General features: G+C 41.3%; 1 protein-coding gene across 7 annotated transcripts in view; it reads right to left on the bottom strand.

Moving 5' to 3' along the window:
* Nucleotides 1-475: 475 nt before the first annotated feature.
* The window catches only part of PLEKHG7 (pleckstrin homology and RhoGEF domain containing G7), a 62,037-nt gene continuing 45,981 nt past the window's right edge, over nt 476-16,531 (bottom strand). For 6 of the 7 annotated variants that reach the window (XM_083182389.1, XM_083182388.1, XM_083182387.1 and 3 more), the window contains exons 14-19: nt 14,984-15,099; nt 11,517-11,610; nt 11,355-11,434; nt 10,708-10,861; nt 3,618-3,715; nt 476-1,348 (exon numbers count right to left, since the gene is read on the bottom strand). In XM_083182389.1, coding sequence (XP_083038515.1) covers nt 1,241-1,348; nt 3,618-3,715; nt 10,708-10,861; nt 11,355-11,434; nt 11,517-11,610; nt 14,984-15,099 — 650 coding nt within the window. In that variant the 3' untranslated portion in view covers nt 476-1,240. Of the gene's footprint in view, nt 1,349-3,617; nt 3,716-6,112; nt 6,606-10,707; nt 10,862-11,354; nt 11,435-11,516; nt 11,611-14,983; nt 15,100-16,531 lie in introns of those variants that run through there. The other variant, XM_083182392.1, reaches the window with a different exon arrangement.

The following is a 16,531-nucleotide window of genomic DNA, read 5'->3' as shown; positions in this document are numbered from 1 at the left end:
TCGACTGATAACTACTGCCTAATGCTGCCCATACACTTGTGAGATATTGTATACAATCATTAGATTTAGACCAATTCTGGCTGATAAATCGAAAGACTGTACGCAGTTTTAAGGGACTTTTCGACGCTATGCGCGGGGACGCTTTCGAATGACGCGTCGATACATATGTGCTGCACATAATATCTATCGAATTGTAGGAGCAGTTTTTAACCACATGCAATCGCTCAAATACAATCCAGGGGTGGGGGGCGAAAGGGACTCATTTAGCGGTTTGGGGAGAGGGGACCATAGTGACTGCAGGCGGCGTACCTGCCTCTCGTATCAGGGGGTGGTGGAGTAGTGTATGCTAGCAGTAGCGCTTGCGGGAGTCAGCGGTGGTGGGAGAATTTTTTAAATACTGGGCTGCCCTGTGATTGGCTGAGCTCTCTCAACCAATCACAGGGCAGCCCAGTATTTTAAACAAATCTGCCACCACCGCTGACTCCCGCAAGCATACTACTGCTAGCATACACTACTCCACCGCCCTCTCCCAGCACCCGATGTGCCATCAGAAGATGGCATGCTGCATCGGGTGCTGACTTTTGCACCCAAAAAATGTGATCAGACTCAATGGACATAGTACTTCGATGTCGCATCGAATCGCACCTCATAAGTGTATGGGCACCATTAGTCTGTAGTGTGATAATTGTTCAAACTCGGTCTTCAGGACCCCACATAGTTCACTTTTCCAGGTCACCCGGCAGGTGCACAGGTACATTCATTACTCATTGACTCAAGTTGCGCTAATTATGTTCACTTGATTCTGAGAGGAGACCTGCAAAACATGCACTGTGTGGGGTCCTGAGGATCGACTGAGAACCTGTGGACGAAGGGGTGAATGTATTATTCATAGCAATAATAACACTTATCTGGTTTCAGCTCCTCATTCACAGTAATGCTTCACAAAATTGATCTAGTCCGTTTATTAAAAAGTTTTATGGTGTACTGCGGTATTAAATAAGTGCAAACATTGTTTCACATGGAAAGTATTAAAAGCACAGGAAAAGTCTACATCATACAGTACAAAACACTCAAAATATGAGCAAATTATTTTTGTAACATATGAATAATAAAATGACAAACAATGTAGTAGGAATTTGTCTAATGCTGAAGTCCATTTACAAATATTGTAGATAAAAACAAACATTCTTAGAAATGCAAAATAGTTAAATTACATTTAGAAATCGAATATAAAATACTGCTAAATTTCTGCTGACTCTGTAGGGTGGCAAAATATCGATGTTCTGTTTGTTTCCTGAGCTTCAGTGTAACAGGATATGGCAGTTTCTATTTGCGAGAGCCACATTTTCTGTAAAATATATACATAAACATATAAATTACAATCCATTGTTAAATGGACAAATTTTTCAGATTAGTCACAAGGAAAAAATTAAATGTATTTCTTGCTCTCATACAAAAGTGTCTGGAAGCTATTGTTTCTATGCCATACTGGCACCGGTTTTGAATGCTGCATTCTCTCACAAATGCCAAGATTTTCATGCAAACTACTGTGCACATGCAGAGAAGGTGCCCAAAGCCCTACTTTTTACAGATTTCTGCAGAAATCCATGATGAATAATATAATAAGTGCCCACAAATACAGGTCGAGTATCCCGTATCCGAGTATCCGTTATCCAAATTATTCCGAAATACGGACATTCCAGAAAGTGAAAAAAAATATTTTTTTTTGCTAAAAACTCACTGGGGACATTTGTAACAGCATCACTGGGGACATGATATGTAACTGGCACTATATATGTGCAAGACAATGATTGCTTGGCATTCAAATTCAGTGCTGAGATAGTACACACATTTTGTTTCACATTTTGAAACCTTGTTTTTTGAACAATTAAAATATATTTGTGTGTATTTTATGTGGTAATAAAATATATTTGTGTGTATATTATGTGTTTATACAGCATACATGCAAGATACTTCAAAATACATCATTGAAATATTAAAATATTCCGAAATACGGAATAATCCGTTATCCAAAATTCTCCTGGTCCCGAGCATTTTGGATACGGGATACTCAACCTGTAATTCAATAGCTCCTGGTCACTTTAGATATTTGCTATGGGCTTGAGAAACTGAGTTCATCCCACTTACAACAATAAATAATTCCAATCCCTTGGTAACTATGAAACTGAGGGCAACGTGACCTGTTAGTAAGGCTGCATACAGATGTGTCCTTTATGCAGCACATCAAGCCGCAATACGCCAGGCGGCATGGCATGTCTAGTTGTGAGTAAGCCACCAGGTCAGTGCAAATGCACCTTAGTCGCAATGAGTCTAGTATGCCTGAGGGGACTGTGCTGATTAAATTTGATATGACACTTGTATATTGTGTGTCACTGAGCCAAATAAACTTGTATTGGAAAAAAAATTGCAAATTCCACATTGTAGCACTTTGAGTCTGAGGTAAGTTTACTAAGATAGGATGTTGCTCATCACAACCAATCAGAATTTATTTATTTAGCACCGCCTAAAAAATAGAATCTGATGGGTTGCTTTGGGTAACATTCCTATAAATCTACACATTCACACACACATACATATATATATATATACACAAGTATCCTAAAAAAAAAAAAAACCTCACGACTCTAGAAGATTCTTATGTAACCCGGCATGCCAAGAGGGGCTGTTTGTCATGACGGCACAAAAATGTATGAGGACACGTATGTAGCTAAGGAAGGCGCTTGTCAGGAAGATACAGACAATCATCCATAGGTAAAACAGAATCTCAAGTACAGTGTGGGTCTACTTGTACAGTAAGTAATTATCTCCTACTTATTTCCAGAATGAATGCAGGGACTGTAGGTCCAATGAATTTATGATGCGATAAGCATGGAAAAATCCAACAACATACAAGTGAAGCCACATTTTTGTTTCAGCAATAATGCAGAGATGATCATGTCATTTTAGGTCAAGCCATTACCATATCTGGCTGGCTGATAGACAATCCAATAGTGTCTGGGTTGACAATCCAATCAATAGGTGGACATACATATGGCTGACAATGAAAAGGCCTACATTTTGGGAACTTATGCTGGGTACACACCAGGATGACAAGGGTCCGACCACATCCAATTCGACCAGATTGGATATACAATATGTGGTGATTGGGCCCTTTTCTGTCCTGTTGTGATCTGATTCCGATCAGATGCGCGGCCCCGCGGGTCGGTCAGTCGTTAATCAGATCCTACCTGCAGCAGATAGGATCTGGATACGACCATACACCCGGCTGCGGGTCACGATCGGATCGGTACCGCTCACGGTGCATATCGTGAGAGGGTTATGCGCTCTGCGTCATCGTGAGCGGGTCGTCCTGGTGTGTACCCCGCATTACTTTACCATTCCTAATCGGAGTCCATGTGGATGGTAAAATGTGTGCCGAGCACAGCGGTAGCAGAGGAAGGTACTTGGCTGCGCTCCAAGTGTGGACCTAATACATAGATTACACCCAGCCATTGCCCTCACTTCTCAACAGGAATAAAGCACAAATGTAATTTTTCATTATACAGTATAACAATACATTAGTAGCCACACAGCATATAAGATAATAATAAACAAACCTTAGCAGATTCAGTACTTGCTTGTAGAATGAAAGCAGCAATACACTGCTGATAGCGATTTTCATGCTGGATCAGGAACGCATGCCTCATACTATGCACTATACAGAGGGATACAAGAAGAAAAGTTTGTTAAGAAAAGTAAGGCTGGACTTATCATATGGCCACTTTCCGACAAATTTGGGGCAGGCGCTGAGGTCATGTGACTCACATTGTAGCAATGTCATGTGATGTCATCTGCCCACCCCAAGCAGGCAAGACCACGCCTGAGTATGCTGGGTCCGCCCAGCATTTTTGTGGGCACCCCCTTGAAAAGCTGGGCGGACCATAGGAACGCCCCCCTTCCTGTCACTCACAAGCTCATTGACAAAAGGGAAACTTTACCGAAAATGCTTGCAGCTGGGGCCTGCACATGCTCATTGGCGACAATGCGCATGCACAGTCCCAAAACATAGTAGACGGGGACAAATTCAGATTGTACGAACAGGCCTGAATTGGCTCTTTAGTGTTAAACAAGCTTCCCAAGTAGACCAATAAAGTCTGAGGTTGAAGGTATATCTCATGCTTGGCATCAATATGCTTTCCATAATACCCAAGTTTCCTTTATTCCTTTAACCTGCTTTCATTTAAACCAGTGAAGTTACACTCAGAGAGACAGAGATAACACTGAGGGAAACTGCAGCAGAAAGAGAGAAAACTACTGCACTTGTTTTAGGTTAGGCAAACATTTCCACACTAACAAACAAAACATCTCTGTATACCAAGACATTAGCAAAGTATTAATTATTCCTAGTATTCATAGTAATCACTTCTCATGTGATGAGGCCTGCCTTCCCTCGCCCTACTTCAACCAAACTTTTCCTATCTTGCCGAGGAGATGCATGGTCAATAGCAAAGTAAGGGCATTCATACATCTGCGACTGACTGCCCACAATTCCCAGATGCCAGATCCACCAAGCGGTAAGATTTACTATGTAAGATCTTCATTACCTGATCCCAACCTGAAAATGGTCAAGGTCAGCTACTCAGGAGTATATAACATGAAGAAATTCCCGGATTCCAGGACTGATTCATTTTTTAAATTAAAATAACTAAGAACCATGGGGCAGATGTATGACTGCGGAATGGGGAGAAGGGGTATCAGCGCACATTATGTGCACTGATACCGCTTCTCCCTCATGTATGATGGAGCCAGTGTGCGGCCCCACAGTGTGTCTCTGTCCATATCGGCGCTGCTATCTAAATGATAGCAGGCCAAATGTATGAACGGTCCGCATCGCTGATCGTTCTGCCCAATGCTGGTTTTGGCTTAGCCAGCAGCAGGCTGGTGAAGCCCTACCTCAACAGCAGGGACAGCGCTGTCCCTGCTGTTGGCTCTGGGCTGCGCTGGAGATCTCCAGTGAGTAGCGAGATCCCGCGCATGCCCAGTGCGCCCGGCCGGGGGGACAGGAGACAGCGCATCAGTGTAAACTGATGCGCTGCCTCCAGGAGGGGACATCGCCGGAGGGGGGAGTTAGCGCTCCCCCACTTTGGCAGACAAGATGTTAATACATCTTGTCTGTCTCCCCTCCTGCTTCGCCTCGCTAATGAGGTGAAGCAGGAAGTATTATAGTGGCGCGATAATACATCTTCCCCAGTGTTTGATCCCTTTGAGATATCAATTCCCCTGTAATTCAACGGTCTAATCCCTGTGCTATAGTAATACTCAGTGTAATGTCATCTTGTTTTTTTACTGTGCAGTCAATTGGTCACTGAAGAGGAGTCGACCAGGAATCTGAGGAGCAGCAGCCAGTGACAGACAACACACTTACTAGCCTGGGTGTGTGATTTATTTTGAAAGGTCAGCCAGAGAAGATGCAGCTGCATGGGCAGATCCATGGCTCACCTCATAGTGCTGATCATGCTTCCCATTACTGTTCTTTGTCTGATAGTTCCCACTTCAGCCTGAGATCGCAGACACCCTTATGTGCAGAAATGTGCTGTATCTATCCACTTATAGTCAGTGTACAGCACAGGGCCTCCTGCATCACATCACCTGTACAAATAATTATCTGAGATAATATAAACCTGTGCCAAGCGTGAGGCCCCGTGCCCGAAGCATGGCGACTGGACGCTTTACACTTATATGGTGTTTTTGTCAACAGACACCACAAAGATTGTGTCAACCATTTCCATGTTGACTTTTTTGCTCTGTTGACCATAACCCTTAAGGTGCCCATAACACAGTACAATTACAGTATACAATATGGACTAGATCGCATTGCATCAGTTTTGCAATGCAATGAGATGAGATCTAGTTCAAAAGGTAAGTGCAGCACATACTTTCTGAGCTGTGCGATGAGATGTGTGCGGGAGCGCGCATCTCATCGCACCCAACAATTGTACCTTGTATTGGTACCTTTAAACCTTACCCACAACCTAAAGTTAAGTGCCTTTTAACCTTTTAAGTTCCTATCCTTAACCTCCCCTCCCTGCAGCCTAGCCCTAAGTCCCCTCACTATTGCCTAAACCTGTCCCCTCCTTCCCGAGCCGAATGCTATCACTGCACGCATACTTACCATTTGGTATTCTGGAAGTAGGATTCCGGTACTGGGATCCTAATTGATTTTGCTATTTTGGCACCAGTCTCCTGGCAGAAGTTGGGATGCTGGCGTCTGTATACTGAACACCGGCATCCTGACTGCTGGGATGATGACCGCCTCCCTCTGAGAACTTCTCCTTCCTCTTGTACCTACATGCTAGGGGCACACAGGGGGCATGTGGGGAAGCAGGGTGATCGAGAATGTCAGGTAGATGCTGGATGCACAATGCAGCATGTGGGGTAGAAGGTTGCTGAATAAGGGAAATGGGAACTCTGGGATATGAAAGGAAGTAGGCTGCTGGTAATTAGACATGTCAAGGAGACATCCCATTGAGGCACACACATTACATCACTGTACTACACACATAATAAACAGCTAATAAGGGTTAGTGAGTTAGCTTAGTAGGAGTCTTTCGATGAGTAGCATAGTAGCAGAGAGTTGGAGGTGCAGGGAGTATGTAAAATAAGAGAGAAGCAGATTGGAATGTATGACCAACGTAGGCAATAAAGAACAGGAGGATATGAGGACTTCTACCTCTACTAACTGTAGGACCAGGAAAATTTCACCTCCAAAAAGGACTGCACTTCTTTTGGGAGATTCCATCATTAGAGGAGTTCATCTGGGAAATGCTACTAAAGTAGAGAAACAAGTAAGGTGCTTACCTGGAGCCACAGCTCCAAGAGATAAAGAACGCATGCTAAGAATTGTAAAGGCAGCAAGAAAAGATGGGGAGGTGGATGTCATCGTCCACCTAGGCACAAATGACCTGGTTAATGCAGAAGTCATGGCCTTAAAAGATGAATTTAGAAAAGTTAGGAACTGCTCTAAAACAGGTGGCAACCACTGTATCTTTTTCAGAAGTATTGCCAGTGAAGATAGAACTCTGAGAATCAGAAACTGCAATGTTTGGCTAAGGAATTGGTGCAATAAGGAGAGATTTGGATATTTAGGTCAAAGTCAAGCTACCTGGCAAGACAGAGCCTTATATAAAATGAATGGCCTGCACCCATCCAAAGGGGAACGAGAATATTAAGTGAGAAGTTTGGAAGCTTCATAAGCAACTATTTAAACTAGCAGAGGGGGGGCAGTGAACCAAATAAGAATGAAGAAATCTGCTCCCCCAACCTAGAGTTATTGTCGCTGCAGGCAAATGGAACAGGAAGCCTATCCACTGCAACAGAAGATAATTCCGATCAAAACCGAATAGATATAGGCAGAAAGATGAACATAGCTAGCAGCAGGAGAAGCAGAAACACAACTTTAAGAGCTATGTGTGCAAATGCTAGGAGCTTAGGAAATAAAATCCCAGAACTAATTGCAATAATGACAAGGGATGAACTGGATATTGTGGCTATTACAGAGACATGGTGCAATGAAAATCATGACTGGGACATAGCTATACCAGGATATACTTTATTTAGGAAGGACAGAATGGGAGAAATTGGAGGAGGGGTTGCAATATATGTGAAAAAATATATAAATACTGCCTTAATACAAAGTATTGAAGAAAAAACTGAGGCCCTTTGGGTGACCATAGAAACAGGGGAGAAGGCGGAACAAGTCAGGAAGAGGAACTAGACAAGAGCTTATTGCAGGACATCAATAAAATGGCATTAAAAGGAGAGGTGATAATCAGGTTTAATCTACCTGATGTAAACTGGGAGCTGCCTGTTTCAAGTTCCACCAGAAGTAGGGACATGCTGAATTCTTTGCAAGAAGCATCCCTCCAGTAATTGGTGAGGGAGCCCACTCATAAGGACGCAATATTAGACTTAATACTTACAAATGGTGACAGAATATCTGACATAAATGTGGGTGAAAATCTGGGATCCAGTGACCATCAAGCAGTATGGTTCAAAATAAAGACAGAGACTGACTCATCGCACACAAAAACAAAGGTGTTCGATTTTAGGAAGGCTGATTTTGTAGAGATGGGAAACTCTACAAGGGATTCTTTGGCAGAGTGGAGGAACTTGGAAGGAGTGCAGGATAAGTGGGAAAAATTAAAAAGTGCAATTCTAAAAGCAACAGAACTTTTTGTCAAAAGAGTTAGGAAAAACACAAGAAAAAGAAAGCCATTGTGGTTTGCAAAAGAAGTAGCAAGTATTGTGAAAGCAAAAAAGTTGGCCTTTAAGAAATTTAAGCAGACGCAGAAGAATGAGGACAAAGAGGTGTATATTGTTAGACAGAAGGAGGCTAAGAAGGTAATCAGATGTGCAAAAGCACAGGCTGAAGAGAAAATGGCCCAGTCAGTGGGTAAAGGGGGACAACTTTTTTTAGGTATAGAAGTGAAAGGAGGAAAACAAAAAGTGGAATAATTAGACTGAAGACAGAGAGTGGAAGTTTTCTTGAGGGGGACAATGTAATAGCAGATAATATTAATATTTATTTTTGCTCAGTATTCACTTCTGAAAGAGAGGGGAAGGGCCACAGTTAAGTTGCAAGTATAGACAGAAAACTGAGGGAGAGACAAGTACATTTACAGAGGAGAAAGTCCTCACAGAACTCTCAAAACTGAAAGTGGATAAATCAATGGGGCCAGATGGGATACATCCAAGGATACTAAAAGAGCTTAAAGGGGAGCTGGTAAAACCAATAACAGAATTATTCAACCAGTCACTAGCTACTGGAGTAATCCCAGAGGACTGGAAAACAGCGAATGTAGTCCCACTGCACAAAAGTGGAAGCAAGGAAGAGGTAAGCAACTATCGACCAGTGAGCCTTACATCAGTAGTAGGGAAATTGATGGAAACACTCTAAAAACGAAGAGTTGTAGAATATCTCAAAACCAGCAATTTACAGGATCCAAAACAGCATGGGTTTAGTGGGGGAAGATCATGTCAAACAAATCTTATTGACTTTTTTGACTGGGTGACTAAAGTAATAGATCAAGGTGGGGTTGTAGATGTAGCTTATCTAGACTTTAGTAAAGCTTTTGACACTGTCCTACATCGCAAACTGTTAAATAAACTTGAAAGCTTGGGATTGGATTCTAAGATAGTGTAGAGAGTTGTAGTAAACGTAGTACAGTCAAAGGAGGGAAAGGTTACAAGTGGAGTACCCCAGGGATCTGTACTTGGACCGGTGCTTTTTAATATCTTTATTGGTGAAATTGCAAATGGAATTGAGGGTAAAATGTGCCTTTTTGCAGATGACACAAAGGTATGCAACAGGGTAGACACACCAGGAGGGGTAAAACAAATGATTGAGGATCTAGGTAGATTAGAGGAATGATAAAGAGCATGGCAACTACAGTTTAATGCCAAAAAATGCAAAATCATGCACTTGGGTCTCAGAAATCCAAAGACTAAATATAGTATAAATGGCACTATAATGGAAACTACTGAAGAAGAGATGGATCTAGGTGCCACAATTTCAGGGGACTTAAAAGCAAGTAGGCAATGTAACAAAGCAATGAAGAAGGCAAGTCAGATGCTTGGTTGCATAGGGAGAGGTATCAGCAGTAGAAAGAAAGAATTAATAATGCCACTGTAGAGGTCATTGGTATGACCTCACCTAGAGTATTGTGTTCAGTTCTGGAGGCCATATCTCCAGAAGGATATAAATACATTAGAGACTGTACAAAGAAGGGCAACTAAAATGGTGCATGGCCTACATCACAAAACGTACCAGGAAAGACTAAAAGATCTTAATATGTATACTTTAGAGCAGAGAAGGGAAAGGGGGGACAGGATAGAAACTTTCAAATATATCAATGGTTTTAACAAGGTACAGGTGGGAGACATTCTTCACAGGAAGAGGAGCAACAGAACACAAGGACATGCACTGAAACTAGAGGGAGGAAGATTCAGGTGGAAATGTGCGGAAGAATTACTTCACAGAAAGAGTAGTAGATAAGTGGAATAGCCTGCCATCAGAGGTGGTAGACGCAAATACAGTAGTACAATTTAAACATGCTTGGGATAAGCATATTGATATCCTTACAAAAAAATAAGGATCAAATATGGTTTGAAGTAACATGTTTAAAAAAGGGGCAGACAAGATGGGCCAAGTGGTTCTTATCTGCCGTCAAATTCTATGTTTCTATGTTTATTAGACTTGAGCTTTTGGGGAGTGAGAGATGTACTTTATGAACTGGAGAGACATTAAGGAAAGGTGAACACAGGATGAATAGGGCTACATACAGTACTTCAGTGGTTCCCAACCCTGGTCCTCAAGTACCCCCAACAGTGCATGTTTTCCAGGTCTCCTCACAGAATCACAAGTGAAATAATTAGCTCCACCTGTGGATCTTTTAAAATGTGCCTGAATAATCTGTGCACCTGCTGGGTGACCTGGAAAACGTGTACGGTTGGGGGTACTTGAGGACCAGGGTTGGGAACCACTGCAGTACTGTATACAAAACAGGTGGCCCCAAACTCTGGCTGTTTTATTTAATTGACCATACCCCCACTTCTAACACTGCTTGTAATACATGGTACATCAATAGCCTTTAATAATGGCGTTAAATGTTTCATATTGTTCCCATATATAATTATTTACGAACATACCTGTAACATGGAAGTGATCAATGCTTTTTATGCTCAATCTGTCAAGTGGAATAGGCTGGTCTAGAACCTTGCAGTAACAGCCTTCTTTCAGTACTGACTGCATTTCCGGGTGCAGCGACGTGTACACCGTACTAACATCTACATTTGAAGGTTTCTGCAAAGTGAAAATATTCCCAAAGTGATTTTTATTTCAAATATTGCCTAAATGTAATCACTATTTTCTGCACATAATAGCGACACTTATGTCTAAACACAACTTGTTATAATATTTATTAAAATTATTGTATTGATTCAATATAAATAAATTTGCCTTTTTGCTTCAATATCCCTGCATTTCACCTTAAAAATTCTTTATTACAAAAGTCACACAAGGTTAATTATTTTAAATTATAATTTTTCTCAAAAAAACTTTTTGCATTTTAATTAAAAGAAATATGAAATATAACTCAACATTAATTAGATTATGGAAAATCTAATTTTTTTTATTACATTTTTTCCCCTTTACTGTTAATTTACAGAATTTGATTTCATGGAGAGCATCAGGTTTGTGCTTGGATGGGATATGCATAGAAATGGAATAAACACAGTGCACATAGTAATTTATCAAGCTGTTTAAAACCAATTATATTGAGAATGAAACTAATTACCCGTTTGTTCCTTTTAATTTTTGTGATCAGCAGAAAGTCATCAAATAGAAGCAGGTATACATCAAGTAGATAAGTACTTTCTGTAAAAAAAGAAGGAACATCCATGTAGAGATGTAGAGGTCATACAGCCAGTTACAGCATGTTACAATGTACACTACAGACCTGTCAGGGCGAGTCTTCCCTCATGGAGGAGGTGTCTGTTAGGAGAAGACAGCATGTTCTCTACATTGGGTTCTTTGAAACAGTGCTTTAGACCCTACATAAAGTGAGAATGCATGATGTAAATGGGTACTCCAGGTTACTCCCACAGTCCAAAAATATTCTGGTAGGTTAACAGGCCAATTAATACACCAAGAACCTCTATTATTGATTGATTAATAATATGGAGTGTGTATCTGCACCATGTGTTTTTCTTTGCAGAACTACAAGTCCCAGCATGATAGCACCTCATGTATATAGGGTGTGCATTCTAAGATCCCCCCCCCCTCCCCCCAATGAAAATTTACCCTAGTGTGAATGTGTGTGTGTACATGTGCTAGGGCATAAGCCCACAGCAGAACTGCACATCACTCCCTGGCCAGGCACCAGCCACCCCCCCGTCACCCAGATGCGCCCCCATCAGCACATCAACTCTCCCCGGCCTGGCTCCCAGGTGCCCCGCCTGCCTCACAGCTGCCCGCATGCACAGCTCCCGACCATGAAGGTAAATATGCAGGGCGATTGGGGCATTTTTTTAAATTCGGAAAGCCAATACCAGAATCCTGGGATTGAGCATTTTTCAATCCCAAATTCCGGTATTGAAAAAAAATGCCCCAGGATTGGCTTCCCTAGACTGTGGTGGTCAGGCTGTGTGTGCTTGTGTGGTGACCGGAGCAGACAGGCTGTCTGTGCATAGTATTAATAATAAAAAACATAGAAATAAAGCAAAGATAAAACAATGATCTACAGTGCATCCGGAAAAAGTAATCACAGCACTTTTTCCACATTTTGTTATGTTACAGCCTTATTCCAAGATGGAATAAGTAATTTTTTTTACCTAAATATTCTACACAAAATACCCCATAGTGACAACGTGAAAAAGTTTTTTGCATATTTATTACAAAATAAAAAAACTAAGAAATCAATGTATACACAGACTTTGCTCAATACTTTGTTAATGCACTTGCTGTAAAATAACAAAATGTGGGGGGAAAGAGTGAAGCACTGTGAATATTTTTCCGGATGCACTAAATATTGTCCCTTTTCACTCAACCCCCCCCCCCCCAAAAAAAAAAAATCAATTTGTCCAAATTGACATGTGCTATCCTTATTTAAAATAAGAGGTGGGGAGCCAATGTTCTTGCTGGCACAGAGCACCTACTGTACATTTCTGTTATAGCTCTGTGGGTGAGGATTGCTGTGGGTGATGGGTCAGAGGTGGAAGGTGCTAGGAGGCACCAGCCAAAAATCTTGCCTAGACCCAGCTATGTCTCCTGGCATGTCCTTTATAGGAGTAGTGTTTGATATTTCAACTTAATCCTTATTTTCCTGTTGCAAAAAGTGCACAATTATGTTCAGGTTTAGTTTATCATCTTGCTTAACTATATACAAGTTTACAATTTTCATTGTTTTAAACTGTGGGGCACAAAGGCAAATGCCCTGCACACCCAGACTACGCTGGCTCCCTAACTCCCTATGTCACAAAATATTATTATCATCATTTATTTATATGGTGCCAGAAGGGTTGCGCAGTGCATGACAATACCTAGATGAGCAAAAACAACAAGAAAATAATGATTTACAGAACAAAATGCAAATTGGGACAGGTACATGGTAAATAAAAGACAGGACATGGATGGTTACTTTATTGTGGGCCGACCAAGGAGGGTGTGGGAGGTCCAGGGGCTTGCAGTAAAAGTAGGAAACTTCCCAACCCGTCCAGCATGCTGGCAGCACCACCTGATTTTCAGGAGCCTCCTCGCCATTCTGGGAGGGTAGGCAAGTATGACAGAGAGGCATGGATGGGATTAGCATGGGGACTATTTACTAGTTCTTGTAGTGCCACTTGGGGGATCTTGGGTGCCTATAGATTTACATGTGAAAAGGTAAAGACCTTACAGCTGTTCTGCAGTGATAGAAAAGAGGCTGGTCTGGGCCATGGGATGGCAGCAGTGGGCTAGTGAAACCTGGAAGACTGTCAGTCAGACAAATAATTGGGTCATTGTGCACTGCAGGATATTTGCGCACCTTTGAATGGGTGTCGATTTAGAACAAGCTGCCACTTCCAAATGTGTTTAAGCCCAAACTTTATAAGGGCAATTCTTTTAACAGAAAAACTCCCCAAGAGTTTCTAATAAATGCAATGCTCTATTCAATTTCAGGATTACACACTCCATTATGGGATAGCTTGCGCGGTAAATAAACATTGACATTAATGGTCAAATGTGGAGGTCTGATGATCTGAGACACTGTGGCTTTACCCCAAGTCAGCAATTCGTACAAAGTGAATGGTAACATGAACAAAAGAGGCTATGCCACAGTGTTTTGCAGCATCATGCAATACTCTCTGGTCTAATGTATGCCTTGTCTTAAAATATTTATTCTACAGCAAGATAAAGTCCCAAAACATGTATATCCAGCCTATGTCAGAACTCCCTATGAGGAAAACAATGGGCCTTATTTTGGTTCACTCTTTCTGACAAAATCCTTCTTAGATGGACAAAACCATGTGCACTGCAGGGGAGCATATGCAAAATGTGCAGAGAGAGTTAGATTTGGGTGGTGTTTTACTTCAAAGTGAGATCTATATTGAAGTGTAAAAATAAAGCAGCCAGTATTTTCTCTGCACAGAAACAAAATTACTCACGCAAATCTAATTCTCTCTGCACATGTTACATCTGCCCCCCTGCAGTGCACATGGTTTTGTCCATCTAAGAAGGATTTTGTCAGAAAGAGTTAACCAAAATAAGGCCCATTGAGACCACAGACTTTATATCATGGCATGGCAAGCATAGTCTCCTGATTGTTTGCACTATGGGGGTTATTTTGGTTCACTCTTTCTGACAAATTCCTTCTTAGATGGACAAAACCATGTGCACTGCAGGTGGGGCAGAGAGTTAGATTGGGTATGTTTTTTTCTTCAAAGTGAGATCTATATTGCAGTGTAAAAATAAAGTAGTCAGTATTTACCCTGCACAGAAACAAAATAACTCACTGAAATCTAATTATATCTGCACATTTTACATCTGCCCCACTGCAGTGCACATGGTTTTGTCCATCTAAGAAGGAATTTGTCAGAAAGAGTGAACTAGAATAACCACCTATTAAGAAAGAGATCTTGCATAAAAATGTATAGCATACTAGGCATTATATGGGATTGGTACCAAATCCCGGCGGTCGGAATCTCTGCGTTCAAAGTCCCGACAAGGGGGGGGGACGTGGATCGCCACCCCCCCCCTTCCCTTCCTTTCGGGCTTGCTGCGCTCGTCACACTAATTTATTCTCCATCTATGGGTGTCGTGGACACCCACAGAGGGAGAAAGTGTCGGAATTTCGGCGGTCGGGATTTTGACCGCATCCTGTATTATATATATATGACTGATTACAAAACACACACATTATATATATATATATTTAAAACACTGAAATACCTCTGGTATAAAGAATCTTTTATCTCTCTCCCACAAGTAAGGCCATACAATAACATCTTGGAGTTGTTTGAATTTCTGGGACTTATTCAACCATTTCACTTTTCCTTCAAGATCTCCTGGAATAATGGGAGGAAAACAAAATTACTTATTTTGAAGTTTCCGACAAGTGCGTCTGACCACATTTGTTCTATAATCCCAGATGGGAACTGGATTTAAAAAATTGAGATATAATACTGTGTGTAAAAGTTAAACTATATTTTCCAGAAAATCAGTGGTGTAAGGAGATACAGCTCTGTGCAGGGACAACTTAATGTACAGTATGGGTTTCATGATTCTAGGAGACTTTGCTCAGGGGCTGACTGGGCTGGTGCTATTCTTGGGAGGCAGGTACAGAATGCTGCCTTGATTGTGAAATAAACAGAGTGGCGAGGGGCCTTTCACTACCAGCTTACTAACAAGTGAGGCATCATAGGAATGGCACATAAAAAAAAAAGCTGGTTATATGTACAATACGGTACTATATGAACTTTTTAGTCATCAGTCACTATCCTTTTAAATAATTTTTATTAATTTAAGTCTTTTTGTCAAAATATATTTTTTATGATTTATGTTTTTATGAAATTGTAGATCAAATTACTTATATTCCTATAAGCTCTAACAGTGCCAGCTGGAGGATGGGTCATAGAGGAGGAAGGATCATGCTCCCTGTGCAGGCGGCAGGGGCTCCGCTCTTTCATCTCTGCACAGGTGAGTTGCCACTCAGGACTATTTATATTTTAGTTGCACCCCTTATGCAGCTGGAAGGATCCTACACTTAGGCCCTTATTCAGATTTAATTGCAGTACACATTTGTTCTCAAAATGGGCAAAACCATGTGCACTGCAGGTGGGGCAGATGTAACATGTGCAGAGAGCATTACATTTGGGTGAAGTGTGTTGAAACTGAAATCTAAATTGCAGTGTAAAAATAATGCAGCCAGAACTTACCCTGCACAGAAAAAAATCCCGAGTGTAACCTGGCATTTGCGAGGTGAAAGGGCTACTCTGTAACTTTCACTATAGGAAGTTGGTTTGAGCAAACGTTTATGTATTACTTTGCCTCCCCCTCTGATCTTTAATTGAGGAAAGGAGGAGACAAATCTAGTGTGGAATGCAATCAGTCTCTGTCTGTTTCTACATAGTATATTGGGTACACAACTTATTATTGTGAGTTGATAGTCAGTAAATTTAGACACCACACCACCATTTTATCATCAGTAGCTGTCAAAATCTATATTCAGACATGGATGCTGTATTTTCTTGGCCTTATGCAAGGTAAAAGGGCCTGTGACTAAGGTGACCACATCTCGGCACACACTGCATTTTGTTTTTTAGCAATTGCTGTTTGCATTGTGTCACAATGTCCCAGCTTTAATATGGTACAATGATTGTCTGGGGGACATCCAACATTTTATAAGACTATTGGTGCAGTAGTAAAGTACAATGACATTACAACCTCATATTAATATTAAAATATATCAGGATATACACACACACACACACACACACA

Source organism: Crinia signifera, chromosome 4 (assembly GCF_055691185.1).
Source record: "Crinia signifera chromosome 4, ASM5569118v1, whole genome shotgun sequence".
Lineage (NCBI taxonomy): Eukaryota > Metazoa > Chordata > Amphibia > Anura > Myobatrachidae > Crinia > Crinia signifera.
Note: the sequence above shows the minus strand (reverse complement) of the source record. Positions and strands in the feature narration are given on the sequence as shown.